Here is a 14,664-nt window from a genome sequence, read left to right on the forward strand (position 1 = left end):
ATCTTGTGATTCCTCATGAAGCCAGTAATTTCAGTTACAATCTCTATCTGAAATAACAGACCACTTGTAATGATGCCCCTGTCGTGGAGATAATTAGAAAAGTATTAATGAACCATAATCGCAAATGTGAATTTATAAACATAAGTTTACAGCTAAAATGACCCCTGTTACGCCTGCCTAGAATTCGTAAAGGAAATCCTAGCAAACGTAAGGCCACTTATGCTAGCAGAGATCTTTGCCACAAGTGCATCTCCACAGTCAATAATTCCCCCTGAAGGGGGGAGAAGGGGGCATTCTAAAATGTGGTTTGACATGTGTTTGCCAACACCCACAACATAGATGTTTGTGGCCATTCACAAACACCTCTATGATTCATTTCCTCCCTGGAAGGGAAGGGGTCGGCGATTACTCCTGCACTGGACTATTGTACCCAGTGGCAGCTCCTCCTGAACAAATGGAAAAATAATATTGTAACTATGGTTATCATCATGTTATTTTTCCTATAGCTGTCAGTGGCTCTCGGGCGGGGTAGGGCTGGCAAGAGCAGTAGAGGAGTGCTGTGCACTCGCAAAGTGTGCATAAACAGAGGCCGACCAAACAGTTTATGCTCACTTTGCATGTTCCGATCAGGCTACATTACACAGCCTGGTTAGGAACAAGCACAGGCTCCCTGTTGCAGTCTGATATCACAACGCTGCATTGCAGTGTTGTGATTGGCTCAGGGGAACCTGTCTGCCAGGTGCTTTATGTTGCCAGGAGCCTGCAGGAATTTGACGGAGGATGAAGGAGAGGCAGCAGCCGGACGGGAGGCGGGCAGGCCGTTCCAGGTAAGTGTTTTTTAAAAAAAATATATAGATTTTTCCTCCCGTCCTTCGGCCTCCGCCCCCTACCCCCGCCTCACCACTCGGGACCGTTAGAACCCACTACTGATTGTAGCTCCCCTTCCAGGATGGGAAGAACAATGGATCACCCCGAGATTTGCTGCAGGTGCAGGGACTACTTAATGGGAAAAATGGATGATCCCCATATTTGCGGCAGATACAGTGGATATTCTCCCAATTGAAAAAGAAAGTGTGAAAAATAGTTAATTTGCCTCTCGGATACTATTTCCCCTGTGCTGAGTTCTCTCTATGGATAACTCTGTACAGTAGGAACAGGTTCTCACAAAAAAGTCGCCTGACCTGCCCTTTTTTACTCCTGGAAAGCTACGCCGGGTACAACTTTCCAGATGTCCTATTGGGAATGTTTCTGAATACCCAAAAATGTTAAATCTGCACTTGCATCAATCTGCACTTCCATGCAGATGTAAGACATTATATAGCTAACTTGTAGATATTAATAATGGTACATTCATGAAAAACAACATTTAATAAAGATTTTTAAAAATTACAAACTATTAGAAGTTGTAAGCAAAATACCTAAAAGTGTCAACTAAAAAGCAACACTTGTTATGATAAGTGCCTGCCTTACAGTATCGTGTACTTTCTACTCTATGCAGAGATTTGCTCTACAAGTTATGCTTACTTCTAGTGAATTACTACACAAACGTTTATAAGTATTTCCTAGTCCCAACACCTGACCATTTTGTGAATTTTGTTCTTGTGTGTTGAATGTTACTTGCCAAAAATATATATTACACACTGGTATTAACCAAGTAGGTATGGTTAGTCCAAACGTTCCATTGAAAATGCGTTTTTGTCTTCTGAATACATTTTGCCACTTTCAATAAATCTACACAAACATTTGCAATGAAAAACGTAATTCGATTTAGGTTTGGCACGGCAAGATGCGTGCAGATTCATCGAGCTAGGGGAAGGCGCATAAAAAAGGTGGGCAAAAAATGTAAAAATTTAAATCCCATGGAATTCATTTGTTTTCAGGTACAGATTTATGCTCAGCTGAATCACCCCAAATTTGTTATGAAAACTTTACCAAAACAAACGACCTTACATTGATATGGTGAAAATCCGTTCAGTATTTTTTACTTTTTTATTTACTTTAGCATTTACATTTTGTATTTGGTACATTCGAAAGCGTTAAGTTATAGATCTATCTATACTATTAATCCTTGGAAGTACTCAAACCCCAGTTCGCAGACCTCTGCAAACCTAAAATGTGAAAATACATATTTTAATTGAATTGTTCAAGGGAGCTTTTTTAATTTTTGGCCAATATAGGACCGTAAGATCAAAGCTGGTTTCATGGAACCAAAGTCCTTGATTGACTGACAGCAACTTTAAGAAAAATGTTTCAGTCAAATTAAGGGATGTTGAGATTCGATCCCCATGTCCTGAAAAAAAGAAATTAAAATGTCCAGAAGATGGTAGAGGTAGCATCCATTGATCCTCCTGCTCCTTAGGGGGACTCAAAGACCCCCCTCCCCCGATAGCTCAAAAATAATTGTTTTTTTTGTGTGGCTTGTGGGCCTCCAGAGCTGGATTTATGGAGGCCGCAAACCATGGCTAAGTGACAGGAGTTTTGTACTCATGATGGACCTTCTGCTGAGACTCCAGAACCAGGTCCTGTATGGGTCCAAGCATAGCGCTAAATCCATGTGCAATGTCAACAAACTCTTTCAAAATGTATGAAAAAAGGCAGGGCTGAAGGCTGTACTTAAAGGGTGGCGTTGGCAACCCACATGGTGTTGTATGCAGGCTTCTACTCTAACTCTGCTTTTTAAATGACTTTCTAGTGTGTTTTCAAATGTACATTAAGGTGTTTAAACCAAAGCTAACTATAACTCCACTTTAACTTTTGATTTTTTTTTTTATTGAATTTTTGGAGCATTTTGTTCATATACCACATGTAAAGTTCCCTTTTTCATAATTGCCTTAGACAGCCTACCCCCGCTATGAGTGGCCATCCGCCGTGTACAGCAGGAGTTGAGGTATGGTCTGGAAACAGACTTGGATGAAGGGCTTATCCTCAGTTTGCAGCCAACCCCTGCTTTGCACAACCATCCTCTATGTGTAGTATAGATTGACTTCAGGGCCCCAATCCACCATGGATAGCTAAGCTGGCTTAGCCACTGGTCCAACCTGAAGCAGGAGGACAACCCCTGCTGCATGTGGCTAAAGACTGTGCCTGGCTTCCAGTCAGGTTCTGTGCACTGTGTCCAATCTGACGCAGGTGGACAACTTCTGGTTAGATCCTGCACCCAATGCTCTGTGCATTGTTAACCCAGCTGTGCATGGTCTTCAGGTGTACACAGTGATGCATTGTCCACAGGGCCTGACTGCAGTCAGGCCCTGCACCGTACCCTCCTTTGTCAGCCAACACCCGCAGCACATGGCCTTTGCCTGAGCGCAGCAGAGGTTTGCTGCATTTGCTGGCCTCTATTCAGGTTCTGTGCAGACTGGGACGGTCTAGTGCCCACAGATATTGACTGTGGGTGGCTAGTCAGCTGCAAAGCCTTGCCTCCGTCTAGCCAATCCACCTATCTTTCTGTGTTGGCCAACACTCACAGCTCATTGCCTTCAGCTGTTTACAGCGAGGTTGACATCAGAGCTTTGACTCCAAATGTGGCATTAAACAGAGCTTTAACTTCGAAAGAATGGATTTGTTGGTTTGCTGTAAATTCATTCAGTAGTTTTTGAGGTAAAAATCTTTTTTTAAAGGTTGCCAATTGTGTTTTAAAGGGTTAACACACCTGTATTTCTTAGAGTTGTAAACTACAAGGATTTCTGATTTCCCCGCCGATCCATGAACAGAAAATTCAAAGAAAATAAAGGAATTCTAATGGACGTGAGTCTTTTTTCCTTGAGCCCCTTTCGGGCCCCGGCCAATATTACTGAAAGGGCGCACTTTCCCTGTTTGCACCACGGTGCACTTTTAAGCAGGTATGCCGGGTGCAAACAGGGAAAGTGCGCCCTATTATGAAGCATGCACTGTCCTCAGGGCAGCCGCAAACTCGCCCTTGGGGCAGCGCATTCAAGAGAAATACAGGGCAGCTGTTTAAAAGCTGCTCCATGTTTCTTTATGAAGGAGAGAAACAGTCTGCACTGTCAGTCCTTTTTGAGTCATGGTACCAACACCTAAAGTGGTGCCTGGGATCCGCAGTACCGGTCTTGGTTCAGAGGACCACAGGCATCATTGTGGATGTCAGTACCAAGAATCCTCAAAAGGATCTGCAGGTAGGGCAATCTATCTTCGTGCCTGAGTACCACAAACCCAGGGCATGCTTCACCAACCTATGCAGCACCATTTGTAGGTTTACGATCATGGATTTAGAACTGTGAAAATTAAGCATGGTCTAAGAAGCTTGCCCTGGATTCATAGTATACAGCCACTAAGCTGGCCCTGGATTTGTCTTACTAAATTGGGTATACACAAATCCCAAATAAGAAGTGGGGTCCTAGCCAAAGCCCAACTCTGTGTGTCATCTCCTACGTGTAGTAAAGGCGGTGTAGAGTGGGATGGTTGCCCATGGCAGGTCAAAGGCTAAAGGCCTATGCATCCGTGGTTGAAAATTAAGTGTGTCATTAAAAGAGCATGAAATTCACTGAAAAATGCATTTAAAAAACTAATTATGGTTCTCGGCCAAAAGCACAATAAAGCACTGATATTTGCCAGTTATGCTCTACATACATAACTCATGCTGCCCACCATGTAGAAAAAACAGGGCAAAACACAAAACACCTCATTTCAAAATGGTGCAGGAAAAAAAGACTGACTACCAAGAACAAAACACAGAGGGTGGCGTGAGTTAGAGCATGTGTTGTGTGCATTGCATGCAATATATGGTGAATTTCAGTGGTTGTGTGCATTTAAGTCTAAACCATAACTCAGCTTTTAACTGAGTTTTTTAGTGGAAAAAAAATATATATATATACATGAAAAAAAGAACAAGGGAACCCTGGCCAGTTCTCAAGTGTTAGGTGGAGTGCAGCACCTTTATATGGAACACCCTACAACACAATAACACTCCACATCTGCCCACCTCAAATGTCTGTTTTCTAGCAACATTTTTAAGCAAATAATTAGTACAGTCCCATCCACGTCGAGATAGAACGTGACAAAGCCTTTTGCAATTTACAAAGCAAAGTCTTTAAGCATAGGATTAGAAAGTGCCATCCATGCGGAGCTATAAAAAGACAAAAACCTTATACCATTCCAGGCACAGTATTACAGCTTTGGATAGATAAAGACAAGCTGGAATTAATATACAAGAATGTCACCACATTGGAGTTAATAATATAAAATCTACACTCAATGGGACAGTACAATATAACACATATTTATTACACAATATTTGTCTGATGATATTTCTGTACACGGTTTTATGACATACAGCCTGTTGTTGGGAGCAGCAAAAAAAATATTATTAGACTAATCCAGTGTCTCCATGATGCTGTTGCTTCCATGTAAAGGTGTGACACTACATAGCTGTTATAGTTTGTAAATCAAGCATGTTGGTTTATCTTTACAGGCTATTTATTTCCTCTCAAATGAATACGAGAATGAAAGATGTGCAATCATGTACTCTCGGTATAAAAAGATATTTGATACTTTGCCTTTTGAAGACAAGACAAGGTAAGAAAACAGAGCAAAAGCATGCTTTCAGAATCCCACAGAAACCTCCTATGGGCATGTGTATACACTCAGAAACAGAATCCTCTTGGGTGTTACAACAGAATAATTCAAGAAACTGTTGGTCATATATAAGGGATTTGAAGGTAAAGGTTAACCTTTTGTTAGCCTCTCAATTTCCACTCAAGTGTGAGGTAAGTGTTCTCAGAAGAGCTGTTGTTAACCGCATGCTTTCCTGATTGGAAATGATTGCTCAATCTTGTATACACTTCTCCATGAACAATGTATTTGATAATTCAGCAAATTGCTGGGAGAATTTCTTGCACGTAAAAATGTAATTAATTTTCATGATAAAACGTTTCTAAATACATATCAAATTTCAAGCTATGCCCTTCATGAGAAGAATGACTTTTACTCCTGCTAACCAGTGCTTGTTCTCTCTCCTTAAAACATGGTAAAATTAGACTTGCAAGTCCCTAGTAAATGGTTCTATATGTACCATTTAAATTAAATTAAATTCTACCGGTGGGAGCAGCCCTCATTGTGTCACTGTTGGACTTGGCCCTTTTTGCAGGGTCATCCCTGAACTTTGGGCACTCTGGGCACTTTATCACGGATGTCCAGTGTAAAGTGCATGTGCTCTCTATGGTAAACGTGGTAAGATTGGACTACACCTGTTTGGCATATTTAATTTGCCTATCAGTCCCTTGTAAAGTGATATCTCAGATACCCAGGACCAGTAAATTAAATGCTACTTGTGGGCTTGCAGCGCTGCTTGCGCCACCCACCAATGTAGCCTTTCAAACCTGTCTCAGGCCTCTGCCATTGCAGGGCCTGCGTGCGCAGTTTACTGCCGCTGTGATGTGGCACATAACGTGGGTGCCACGTCTGTGACTTCGCTTTTACTGCATATCAGTAACCCCTAAGGTAAGCCCTAGCTAGCCCTATGGGCAGGGTGCGCTGTAGGTAAAAGGTAGGACATGTGCCTTAACTGTGTGGCATGTCCTGGTAGTGACAAACAGCCATTTTGGTTTCTCACTACTGTGAGGCTACGCTTTCATAGGAATGCATTGGGGATTCCCTGATATGTGTGTCAGTGATAATTCCTGATATAAGAGGAGTAGTGTCATCAAGTTTGGTATGTTTGGAATAGTGGAGATAAATGCTGCGTGGTGGTGTGCGCAGATTTATTATCACTATTTCAGAAATGGCACTTTTAGAAGTTGGCATTTCTGTGTGCTATGTGTCTTTGTGCCTGCCTGTTGTGTATTGCATGTCTGGCTCTGGAGTGACAAAGACTGGGGAGGTGCAGTGGCTCCAGAGGGGATGGGTGAGTCAGCGCTAGGCTGAATGGGCCTGATCTGCATTTGGTGTAGTGGGAGAAGTAGCCTCTGACCCTGAATAGGTCTGTGCCTGCCTTGTACAATGCTTGCTCCGCTCCCCTGTGGTGTGTCTGGGGCCAGGACCTACTCTGTCAATGGGGACTGGTGTGCACTGTAAACAAATGTTTGAGTGCCCCCAGAACTGGTTTGGACCAGGCACAGAGCCCTGTGCCAGGGTGAAAACGAAGACCTAGCTGGTATAAGTATTGGGGCTGTGACCCCATGAAAGTGGTACCTGCTTAGAGCTGAAGGACTGCTGGGCATCAGGAGGAACTGCCGTGGGACCCAGCTGCTGTCTCCAGGGGGTCCCTACCTGCTGGCCTGCCTGTGCTCAGCTCTGCCCTAGGGAACGTTAGACTGAGCGCCTCGTGAGCACTCCATCTTCATTTCCTGAGCCCAAGGACAGGTGCTCCAACCTTGCCTGAGCACTCCTGTGTGAGGCAGAGCTAGTGGCCTAACCAGTGCAGGGTAGCATGGGCCTGAGGTTTTGAGCCCAAGGAGTGGGCTCTATCTGCACAGCGCAAAGGGCACCTTGGCCCGAAAATGGCAAAATCGACGGAGACTCTTCACTCTGTGAAACCACGGTGTCCAGGAAGCCAGGCGGGTTGCCTGTTTGTGGGTGGGGCCGCGCCACGCACGGCAAACCAATCAGAGCGAATGTGGATCTGGAAATCAGGCTCTCGTTGCCTGACCAGGGGCTGACCCAGAGGAGAAGTCAATCGCGGACGTAGCCGCTGGAAGTCAGGCAAGCTCGTGCCTGGAAGAGGGCGAGGCTCCCGTGTCCCGGAGAGAGCCCCACGTGTGGTGCAACGAGGGAGACGGGGTTGGCGGATACTTCACTCTGGGCTGGACAACCTCTGCATTGCAAAGGAGATGGCAGAGCCTCGCAGGCTCCCTGTTGGAGTCTGCAGCGTCCCTACAGAGATGCCCCGGTAAGTGGGGCTTGGAGAGGAACACTGCCGGTGCCGATTCTACTACGAGGAGGAGCCCCAGTGAGTGGGGGTTCCCAAGGCACCCTGTTGGTGCCTGCTGGCGCCAGTCGCACATGAGAAGCCCCAGTGAGTGGGGCTGGGAGGGCACACTGTTAGTTCCCGCTTGCCGTGCCCACAAGGAGGAGTCCCAGTGAGGGGGGCTCACAAGGCACATGGTCGGTGCCTGCTTGTTCCCAGCTGCACCGCCAGATTGTGGGCAGCTGCAACGTGGGTGGGAGTGCATTTTGTTTGGTGTCACTGAGAGACCCGGGTGAGTTGCAACCTTGCCCCCATTTGTGTAATGGCCCATTGGGGCCAGTACCCTGCTGCATCGGCAGCCTGGTGGCTCAGACAAAGCCACATGCTCAGAGATCCCAGATGTTTGAACAGAGGGCATTACAGGAAAGCCCCAGACGGGCCCCCAAAGGAGGCCAGTTGGCCTGGAGATTACCTTGTGTTCTGGAGGGGCATAAGTCTCTAAGATGATGTGTGCACCCCAGGAGTGTTACTGTGGTGCGCTGGTAATTTAGGATGAATGCCTCAGATGTGATACATAATGCGTTTATGCTACCTGCCTATACCAGTAGTTACTGGTTTTGTTTATTTTTCACTACTTATGTGTGCTAATGGTTATGACAGTGGCCCGATTGGCCCTGTCATGTATGTAATCCCCTATAAAGTAATACCTAGTGCCAGGTGGCACAGTCTATATATGTGATTATGCTCTAATGTGTTTTATGAGTAATGCAAAGGCTATTTTTTATATAACCTTGTGTGGAGTTTCTTTTTTGGTGTGGCTAGTGTGTCGCTGATGTGTGTGTGTGTGTGTTGCGCAAACGCTTTACACATTGCCTCTGGGAGAAGCCTGACTGCTCGTGCTTAGCTACCAAGGGGGTGAGCAGGTGTTATCTTTAGCGTGTAACTCCCTTGCCCTGACTGAAGTGGTGGTTTTTGCCTGGCTTGGGCGCATGCCCTAGCCAACCAGAAATCCCATTTCTAACTGTCACCTACTAAATTAGCCTTTTAAAACATGTCTCAGGCCTGCTACTACAGCTGATAGAGCAGTTTTAAACTGCCATTTCAACCCTACTAAATAAAGATTTTGCCAGTCACCCCTAAGGTAGGTCCTAAAGGCTCTTGGGAAGGATGCTTGTTATTAAAGGTAGGAGATGTATGTTTAAGTTTTACATGTCCTAATAGTGAAAAACTCCTAAAGTTGTTTCACACTGTTGTAAGGCCTATTTCTCCCATAGGCAAACACAGGATTACGTTATTTCAGTTAATAAGAGCTAACTTCAGATTGTGAGAAGATGGAGAAATTATGTTTACACTCAAATGAACTGTATTTTTAAAATTCTCCTTAATGATATAGTCTAATTTTAGATTATAATTTTGAAAATGCCACATTTAGAAAGATGTCATTTTCCTGCTCAATGTTTCTGAGGTCTTTCTATGAGTATCCAGCTGCCTGGGCCTATTAATGGGTTCCCCATCGGGAATGTTTAATGGGCCCAGACAGTGAAAAATGGGACCTAGGTGTAGCTGGGAGAGGGTCTTGCGGGCAGGATGGCTAGGGAGGAGCTGAGTCCTGCCCTGATTACATTTCAAACGACCTTGTCCACAGCACACACAAAGGAAACTGACACCAGACCAGCCTTTGTCTTTGTCACCCTAGACAATTTAAAACCAGGGAAAAGGAAAGAACTGTCTAGAACCAGTTTTGGGGGTATACCAGGGAATTCCCCACACAAAGGCTGGCACCAGATATAAGGATAGGACCCTTAGAACCACCCATCAGAACACTCCTGGACCTGTGGAAAATTCATAGGAAGGACTGGCCGATTCTCAGAAGGACTGCCCTGCTGCTTGAAGGACTGCCTTGCTGTCTGAAGATCAAAGATTTAACCTGCTTCTCTTGATACCAGGCTATCCTTTTTGCTAGTAGGAACAGGCCAGTACATGCCAAAACTCTGCCACCTGCAACGACCACCAACACGACCTCCAGTGCAAACCACTCTTTTTAGGTTGAGCCTGGACAGCGCAAGCGCTGCTCTGCGAGGTATGCTGTATTCGAGTATGGACTTGAAGCCCCCCCCCACTCTCTGCCCATATTTTACATTTGCTTGTGTCATTGTCCTTTGTAAATGCTGTCTTCTGAATCGTTAATAGCCTTGTTAGTTCCGCCTTAGTACCGCCTTGTATTCATTTGTAACCTCTCATCAGGACTGACACTTTTACTTCAGTTGTTACACAGTATGTCTTATTTAGTCTGTAAATACTATTTTATTTAATACATTTCTCCTACTGCAGGCATGACATACTTTCCTGCAACTTTCAGCGCACCATGCATGCTTCTACTTTCCAAGAAGCCCGTGGCAACGGCGGCCTAGGTTTCCCATTTACATGAGTGTGAGCTATTGGCATTGTAAATGACAATGGGCCTCATGTAGGAAGCCAAATACCGGTCGGTAACGGACGATTTTCGGTAATTATACCGTTACCGACCGGTATTTTGGCTTTTGAGATGTAGGGGGAGAATTTCATGATTCGGTATTTACCAAATCGGTAAAATTACCGATTCGGTAATATTACCGATTCGGTAAATACCGAATCATGAAATGAGATGTAGGGGGAGTGTGTGGTGGGTGTGGGGATTCGTTATGTACCACCAACTAAAGGTTGGTGGTAAATGACGAATAGGTGACAAAAAGCATTTTTGTGCACATTTAAATGTGCAATGTGGCAGACATACATGCCCTTAGGGCATGTATGTGCGCCACATGTGCACACATGGCCGAATCAGGGGTGCAACAGGGTGTCAATGTGACACCCTGCCACCCTTGCATGTGCTCCCCCATTACCGAATCGGTGTTTACCGATTCGGTAATGAGGCATACCTTCCCATCAATGGGAAGGTATGCCTCATTACCGAATCGGTAAATACCGATTCGGTAATTACCGAATTTTTCCGATTCGGTAATATTTACCGACTCATTACCTACATTGCATTTACCACTTCATAAATACCGAATCGGTATGATTCGGTATTTATGAAGTGGTAAATGCCAGCCCACCTACATAAGGCCCACTGTCTTTTATTTATGTTAACTATCAAAACAGATAAATAAAAGGCATTGTCATTTGCAATGCCAAAAGCTTAAACTCTCGCAAATGCGAGTTCTATTGTATTGCAAATACTTGTTATCGATAGCAACCATGCACCACAACTAGCAACACAAGACCTGCACTTCACACTGACAGTGACCATCCAATATGATCAACCAACGTGAAGCTCCAGCAACATCCGGCACCTCCTGCTACAGTAATGGCTGTTTGAGACATTTGACCTGCTCTTCATGCCGAAAGCCTCCTTCAAGGGTAACTCTTCAGTGGCACTAACCTTAATGACTTTCGTGGTTCAACCTGACAAGGACTGTGGTTGCTCCTTGAGTGGGGCTTCCACACCTGTCAACCAATAACCCAATTTCTTACAGCATGCATTTAGTACCAGATGAGTTTGGACTTGATCCTTAGTTCAGCGCACGTCTGAAAAGAGGAACAACAGCATAGCTCCTTTGTTGCTCAAATATGAATTTCCTTTTAGAAAACAAAAAACAAGAGGCATTTTGCAAAAAAATAAGAGATGGTTTAATTAAACATTTTGGCCGGAAGCACAGTTACAGAAGCGGGACTGAGGATGGTCTCAAAGTAAAAAATGTGGGGGATTGATCTGAGTTTCATATTCACATGCTTGCCGGCAACGTGCCATCCCACCTGTGAACTGCCAATCAGTAACCTGAGGCCTATGTCTCAAGCCTGCCTGACCATGTATTTCAGTCAGTGTTGGAGAGTTCATGACGGATGAATTTGATAATAAATCTGCGGTTTCATTCTTACATGTGAATGCATCATTATAAACATTGGCATTGATTTTATCAATATTAACATTCCCCCATTTATTTGAATGTTCAACTACATTGACCCATGCTTCATGACAGTCACATTATTAGGGACCTGTTGTTCTTCAGTTTTGACTATTACTATTTTCTAGCTACTTGCATCCTACCCAATTTGCGTTTTTACAGCAGGAAACCCTGAATTGCAGGAAACCACACAAAAGCAACATCAATACGAAAATGGGCAGCAAGACATGCACAGTCTGGACAGCCACCCTGGGAGCCAGTAAAATCAATTATAAAACCATCCCTGCTTAGGGGCACCTCCCTCCGCACACATGTCTCTTTGTAAGAGATGCAGTGCTTAGGTAGCAAACGTCAGATTCCCATTGTCCATGTCTTTGCCTGGTATAAACGTGCAGCAGGACACACTGATCTTGGCACACACTCCTCCATCCATTTTGGTCAATAAGTCTAACACACATCGATGTTACATCACTATGAGGCGGATGGTTTTCAGTATTTCCTTGATCACATAAAGGTCAAGCTAAGTGCTGTTCAACATCTTGAGCATTTCCCACCTGGTTATCTGTAACCAGGGGGCGTTCACTTTTGTTTGTAAGGTAAAGAAGAGTATGGACCCTCCCGCTGATACTTGTGATTCATAGAATAGTCTGAATTCCTCCAAAATGTCCTTGTACTGAACTCAGAAAAAAGGTCAGTGGGCCAACCGGACCCCTGGATTCAGCTGCGCACAACTATAAATTGATTTACTTTCACTTATAAGCAGAATAATACTCAAAACATGTATTGACTTGAAAAAATCACTTTATCTATTATATGATAAACTTAGAAATAGTTATCACAAGAAAACATGTTAAAGAACCTGATGCATAACAAGCTCTTTTCAGAAAAAATATATGATTAACAAGCCTACTGATAATTGCATTACATCACATCGCAATGTGTTCAACAAAACTGATGTTGAAAGCCCAATGCATTCCGGGACCAAAATTGTCCCTTCTTCAGGGGATTTGCTGCAAAACATAAATTCAGCAAGAAATTAGAATGATAATAAATGTACATTGCAGATCAAAAAGCCTATCTTTCATCAATGAAGTATAAAACTATATCTACCTATGGTGCTGAGGGCACCTAAGAAGTAGACGCTATCAGATTTACATGGAAAAAAGGGTTTAGATTAGCGTTAAACAAACGTCCCATGACAATCAACGTGAAGATGAAAAAGCAAAACTGGAAATAAGAAAAGGCAAAAACACAGTATTAATCAAATGACCCATTGCAGCTGAAGAAAAAACCTTAGACTGAGGACATGTAAAACTCTAATGATGCATTATACTCACAAGATGTATGAATGTAAATAGAGTTCCACAAAGTAGAATGAAATTAAATCAAGAGACACAAAGCTCTCATGTACTACAAAAAACAGAAGACGCCCTCCATGAACTGCCTAAATGAGCTTAAAAACAGTGAAAATACTGAAGTGCCTATTAATACAAGAAGCAAATTCAAAATCATACCTTCGTCTTGCTGCTATGGGTATACAGAGTAAACCCAATGCAATGTGCCAATGCGAATTTCTGCAACATGAATATATATATATATATATATATATATATATATATATATATATATATATATATATATATATATATATATATATATTCACTGAAAAAACCATAGGTTTCACACATGTTATAGTTAGCGGAAATTTTACTGATAAAAAACCAATGAAATTCCCCCGTTATAGTTACTGCAGGCAACTATAACTCACGCGACCGCAATCCTCTGCTGATGCTAATACTGTATTTAGACACTTATTTGCCCATGTCTTCTTCCATACATTTTTAGCTATACATATATTACAAATATTTTTTTTTCATAAAGACACATATGTCATCAGCAGAAGATTGCGGTCGCGTGAGTTATAGTTGCCTGCAGTAACTATAACGGGGGAATTTCATTGGTTTTTTATCAGTAAAATTTCCGCTAACTATAACATGTGTGAAACCTATGGTTTTTTCAGTGAATTTGCAAGGTTTTTTAAATGCTAATTCCTAACTATAACGTGTGTGAAACCTATGGTTTTTTCAGTGAATTTGTACGGTTTTTTAAATGCTAAGTTACTTTACGCCATTCGTGGCGTGCGCGCCCACTTAACGCAGTTCGTTCTGTGCGCGCACGGTGCGCTTCGCGCACCGTGCGCGCACAGTGAGCACGCAGTGCGCTTCGCGCACCGCGTGCCCACTTTACGCAGTTAGTGCCATGCACGCACAGTGGGCACGCGGTGCGCTACGCGCACCGCGTGCCCACGTTACGCAAGATGGGCCATGTACGCACGATGCGCTTCGCGCACCGTGCGCACATGGAGGACATATGATGCACTTCGTTTTGAAAGGTAATATTTTAATTTTTCGTATATTTTATAAGCCATGCACAAATGGTGTCCTTCGGGCACCATTTGCACACGGGGTGGAGAGAGTGTGGATAATTTTTTTTTTATATTTTTTTTTTTAATATTTTAGTTTACCTCACGTGTGATAAGCCATGCACAATTGGTGGCCTTCCGCCACCAATTGCACACGGGGTGGAGAGAGTGTGGATGATTTTTTTTTTTTTATAATTTTTTACCGTACGCGTACGGTAAGCGTAATCGGCGAAATTACCGAAAAAATAAAAATTCCGTTTTTGGCCTTGGGGTATCTTTGGGGACTCCCTCAACATGCCTATGTGTGTGGGAGCTGTCTAAACAGCCCCTTTACATGTTTTTGGGCTTTAAATTTTAAAAATCACTCTCAGTGCGAGAGAGAAAATGGCGGCCGCCGCTTCCTGGTTTCGGCCGATTCGAATGTTTACTAAGATCTA

General features: G+C 43.6%; 1 protein-coding gene across 5 annotated transcripts in view; it reads left to right on the top strand.

Moving 5' to 3' along the window:
* LOC146861028 (putative methyltransferase DDB_G0268948) overlaps window positions 1–14,664 on the top strand; it is a 598,370-nt gene that overhangs the window by 295,389 nt on the left and 288,317 nt on the right. For all 5 annotated transcript variants that reach the window (XM_085646396.1, XM_085646400.1, XM_085646397.1 and 2 more), the window contains one exon: window positions 5,429–5,532. In XM_085646396.1, coding sequence (XP_085502522.1) covers window positions 5,429–5,532 — 104 coding nt within the window. The remainder of the gene's footprint in view (window positions 1–5,428; window positions 5,533–14,664) is intronic.

This window comes from Triturus cristatus, chromosome 3_1 (assembly GCF_964204655.1).
Source record: "Triturus cristatus chromosome 3_1, aTriCri1.1, whole genome shotgun sequence".
In the NCBI taxonomy this organism is placed as follows: Eukaryota; Metazoa; Chordata; class Amphibia; order Caudata; family Salamandridae; genus Triturus; species Triturus cristatus.